Source organism: Buceros rhinoceros, unplaced genomic scaffold, assembly GCF_000710305.1.
Source record: "Buceros rhinoceros silvestris isolate BGI_N320 unplaced genomic scaffold, ASM71030v1 scaffold12825, whole genome shotgun sequence".
Lineage (NCBI taxonomy): Eukaryota > Metazoa > Chordata > Aves > Bucerotiformes > Bucerotidae > Buceros > Buceros rhinoceros.
The window spans coordinates 14296-19625 of record NW_010412338.1 but is presented as its reverse complement, the minus strand read 5'-3'; the positions used below and the strand labels follow the sequence as shown (position 1 = coordinate 19625).

Sequence of the window (5330 nt, the reverse complement as noted above, 5' to 3'; positions counted from 1 at the left end):
GGCGGCGACTGTGTGAAAATCAACTACTTTACATTGTAGCCTCATCATTTTAAAGGTGCAGCTGAAGCCTTCCCCTGAAAACTTCCTTTGAGCAGCAAGGGCTCAAGAGCAAAGTGAGGAGGAGGAGAAGGATAGTCATAGTCACCATTAGCACTAATAAGAAGAATAAAGGCTAAGAATAAAATATCTCCACAAAAACATACATTGGTCACCACGCACCATCTTCTGAGTGTTAATGTGGATCAGTCCATCATGACAACTTCATGCTGCTGTTATTCCTATCACCACAAGCAATTCTCCACTTCAAACTATCATTACAGACCTACTGAATTAAACTCCAGTAATTTTCTCTTCCTATTTATTGAGCTTCCATAAATGTTCATGTTTGAACTATTTGTACATTTGTCACAACCACCACTTAATCACGTATTCTTTTTTCTTCCAATCAAGCTTTACTTTGGCAAGGAGTTCTCACTGCTAACTGGCAAAGAGAGGAGTAATGAGTACAGTACGACTGCACTATTAACAGCTGTGAGAAGAAAACCATTCATATCTCGCTCAGGTCAATCCTGTTCAAGTGAACTGGAATTCTCTGAGGCCTTTTCTATAGGGGGTAAATGCATTTCTGCTTCCTACTTTTGTCTTTGGTGAATCAGGTTTTTTTAGCTAGAAAAAAGTAGATAGATACTTACCTGAAGATTCACTTGCAGAGGTTCTGGTTTTCTTTTTTGCCTCTGGCAATGTCTGATAGGGTCTCTGTCCCACTGGCTCATCTCCTTGTATAGTAGTCAAGTCGTGCATACTGAAGCTTCTGAGTTTCTCAGTTATCGCACCTTGACTCTGAAATAAAATAACAGTATCTTTGAAAAGCAAGCAGCAGTTTAACTTTGCTGTTCAAGTTGGGTTAAGATGTTGAAGCCTACGCTTCCTTATTGCACTACAAAATTCATCGAAGGTAAGCATGCAGCACGTTTGCATTCGCTTTAAGTATTGCTTTTACCCAAGTTTAACTGTATATTGCTACTAGACAAAAACAGTTACAGATAACCTAACATTTTCATTACAAACGTCTCATTTCACTCCTTTAATCTGAGCAAATAAAGGCTTTGTGGGTGAGGGAAAGTGTTTGAAGGGAAAAACCCATCAGAAATGCTCAATTCATTTCAAACGTGGTATTTCTTTAACAGTGCTGGGTAGCGTGGCAGGTTTAAATACTCCCATTTTAAAAAGTGTGGTTGAAGATAAATAAAGGTTTCCTCTGTTTTAATATTTTAACCTCCATAAATCTGAATATACATAAGAAAGGAAAAATATGTTAAAAATACACTCTGTAATATTGACTCAAGTAATTGAGAAACTGGCAGCACCACAAAGGCTTTAGCTGACGAAACTTGAAACCACAAACCCAAAAGGTCCTGCCTGGACCACAGGCTAGCAGGTTCTTGTACTCATGTAGCTTTACTGACATAACACCAACCCAAAATGTTAAGCTACACACAAGGACAGTTGATCCCATCTGAACATCAGTATTCCTCCTCTGTCTTTACACCTTTCCTATATAGGACGTATAGGAAGCCCCCCTTTGGAAAGGAGGGTTATCAAGTAGCTCTTTCATCTTCTATCAGATTATGTTATTAAAGCAGTGAAGATTAATTTCCTGTATAAAAGCAACTAAAAGAACAGGCACATTACTCAGTGTCATGTTAAAGTAACATTTAATTCTTTCCTCTCTGTCACACAAGGCACAAAAAAATAACTGTTTCAGAGGAAGGCTGACAAGCCCGTGCACGAATCCTACTTTCAGCAAGGGTTCAAGATTTTTGTATTATTCTTACAAATAAGCCTTTGAATAAAATTCCTCATTTGAGCATTACATCAGCTAGCAGTAGCAGCAATCTGGGTAAAATTCCACACACCTTTCTCTGCAACAGCACCAGCACAAGGCAGTTCTTGCACCACTAGCCACAGCCATTTGTTCCCACTCTCATGGCAACAACTGTTTGCAAATGGCAGACCGGCACCCTGAATTATTCCACGGTAAAAATAGCCATGTGAAGTAAAGCGACAGCAGAGTGATACTCCTCAAGCTTGCATGGCTACCAAATGGGGGAGGCAGGAGGTGCCTGAAACCTAATATTAACTTTCTAATAACTAGTCATTAGTACAGCATGTAAAACTAAGACAGTAAAACTAAGACTGACAAGAAGAATCTATTTTAATTCTTACACCACCATTCATACAGTGCCGCTAAACAGTAACAAAGAATGGGTTTCTTCAAGGAGCAGAAGCCTTTACTTTCCTAGTCCTTCCTATGTACAAGTAGGAAGACTAAAAGTTCTCAAGAACACAACTATAGCTTGCCTTTGAGTTAAAACGCACTACGGACACAGTACAGTCTGTGGATGAACTATTATAGAAATTCTGAAGTTAATTTTATTTCCTAAAATGGCTTATTTAAAGCAGGTCTGCCCTGCCCTAAAGCAGGAATCCTGCCCTTCCACTACTCCACTTCTTGCATTGAAAAACATTTGCACAGTAAACCAAATCAGGAACCAGCTCTGCCTGAGAGCTTAGAGTCAGCTGCTGGGACACTGGAGAAGAGAACTGGACAGACAGGATGCCTGCTTTTGGCAACAAGTAACAGCTCACAGTATTCGCTGTAAAGCTTCAGACTGTTGATCAGTCCGTGTCCACTGATTGAAGAGATTCAGCTGGACTCAGGTCTAATCACTGAACACTGATGAACACATAAAAATAACCCAGTTGGTTCTCAGCCCTTCCACTACTCCACTTCTTGCATTGAAAAACATTTGCACAGTAAACCAAATCAGGAACCAGCTCTGCCTGAGAGCTTAGAGTCAGCTGCTGGGACACTGGAGAAGAGAACTGGACAGACAGGATGCCTGCTTTTGGCAACAAGTAACAGCTCACAGTATTCGCTGTAAAGCTTCAGACTGTTGATCAGTCCGTGTCCACTGATTGAAGAGATTCAGCTGGACTCAGGTCTAATCACTGAACACTGATGAACACATAAAAATAACCCAGTTGGTTCTCATCAGAAACCATATAAATTCAGCATAACTCCAGTCACCAAGTGTGGACAAAACCGACTATAAACTAGTGACATCGCTACTTTTGTAAGTGCTCATACAGTACTTAACGTATAGGAAGATTCTTCCACTCCTCATGCCCCCCAAAAAGCAGGTATTTGCCTTCTGCTGCAACAAAGCATTCTGTGAGGATCTGGACTACTATCAGCTCAGAATAAAAGTATGGATGAAAAAATATTAAATACCCTCCTACGGCAGGAAATGTGAGATGAAATACTCTCCTACTGCAGGAAATGCGAGAGTAACATTCACACTTAGAGTATTAATGGATTAAGAACTTTTGATATCTCATTTGAAAGTTCAAATGGTGACTAGCCACAGCCAGAAAGCAAGATGTTTGCTCAGAAAACAGAAGGCAGAGCAACCCAATCGCAGGTGTAGCTGAAGGGGGATCTCCTGCTTCCACACTCACGCCATGGGTATGGCAGCAGCCACCACCTCTCCCCAGCCATACACACGAGAAGATGGCAGAGCAGTTTTGCCACACCTGCACTGATAGCCCATTACTTCAACAGTTCCCACCTCTAAGGACAAAATACAGCAGGCTGCATCCAGCCCTGAGACCGCCTACCAAATTAGCCACGAAAGGTTGAGACACACACATAGAAAACTACAATGCAAGTGGAAAAAAGCACAGAACAACTTCAGTGCTTCAAATTTTCTGTAAGTGAACAGTGAAGAGAGACAAAACGTGCACGAAGTTTGTGTTGTCTTAAACAAAATGTAAGTCTTAGAGAATGAGTTTATTTAGTAGTTCCTAAAACATACTACACGCTTCTCAGAGACCACATTAATCACTAGTGACCAATCTGAAACACTGATTAAAGTTGTAATAGGTTTCCAAATCCAGTTTGATAAATATAGCCTACTCCAGGGACGCCTCAGACTCAAGCAAGCTATTAGGATACTGTCTCAGCAGCTGACCCTCATATACGAAATGCTGTTCTCTATTTTGTCACCAAGCATATATTTTTATAGTCTTTATACCTAACCAGGGAAAGCTGCTGTAAACAAACACCACAGAGTATGTCTGCCTCGGGGACTCTTTTTATGTTGTTACATTGGACTTGCACCCCCTCAGTGTTCAGGATCACTGACTAAAGCCACTTGCCTTCACTGCACAAGTTCTCAGTGGACTCCACATCCACAAAGCTGCTTGGAGCTTTGAGGCTGCAGAGCTGCAGCATGCAGCACCCACATTCCCAGCTGTTCTCTCCCCAATCCGATCCAAGCTGTCAGGGAATGACTTCTGCTCCCTCTCAACCTGGAGAGGGACTGCTGTCCCATGAATGACCTCTGCAGCATGCCAGGCAGGCCCAGCAGGGAGGAGGGATGAAAGCAGCAGCGCTGCTGAGCTGAGCTGCTCAGAGATACTGGCTGTATGCCACAGCTGGCTGTAAGATACTGCCTTCCTCTGCCATGCCCTGAGTGGGACGAAGGGGAAGTCGGAGCAAGGCCGTTAGAACAATATTCCTCTGGCAAAGAGACAGCAGATCCAGGATAACTAAGAACCATGCAGAAACACCGCCCTCAAATGTATTAGTCCTAGCAGTACCACCGAATACTACGTTACAAATGTATTTTGTGACCTCAAAGAAGGACAGTGCATTTCACAACTTAGAGCTGTCCTGCCCGTGGTTTTCACCTGGGATGTCACAATTTATGTGTTGACAAAAATTGAACTGTACAGGTAACCAGTATCTCAGAGGATCTAGAAAACAGACGCATCAAGATGGATCTGTGGAACTTCAGTGTCGTAGATTTAACTTCCATAATTCCTTATCCTGTTGAGCTGAAAGAGCTCCGAGAACTTCCCTAAAGGCATCTTGTTGCAGATTTTTATATCCTAAAGGCAAAAGTCAGCTTAGACCATATTTCATCTCAAAGTCTCCTGAAATCAGGATTTCACAAAAATACCTGTTCTGTCACATTAAGTAACACAATTTATTTTGTTAATGTACGCTATTTAACAGGTTTTGAAACACTACATTTTATATTAGCAGTAGCTAACTAGTACCAGCTAAAAATACCAGTATAGGACCATAAGCTGTAAGCCATGACTCCTGCCAGTTACACTGCAATGTAACTACAGAGGAGCAGGTTTCAATCTCTGTCAAATGTCAGTAGACTGACCTGGCTGGCTGCTCCAGCCTCCCTGATACAGCCAACTGGCCCGTCAATACTAATCCCCTATTCCTCTGACAGCCCTTGGAGAAAACC

General features: G+C 42.0%; 1 protein-coding gene across 1 annotated transcript in view; it reads right to left on the bottom strand.

The window, feature by feature from the left end:
* Positions 1-692: 692 nt before the first annotated feature.
* Positions 693-5330, bottom strand: part of REEP3 (receptor accessory protein 3) — a gene marked incomplete at its 3' end in the record, with an annotated part of 13255 nt that continues 8617 nt past the window's right edge. The window contains exon 5 of the mRNA XM_010136356.1: positions 693-840. Coding sequence (XP_010134658.1) covers positions 693-840 — 148 coding nt within the window. The remainder of the gene's footprint in view (positions 841-5330) is intronic.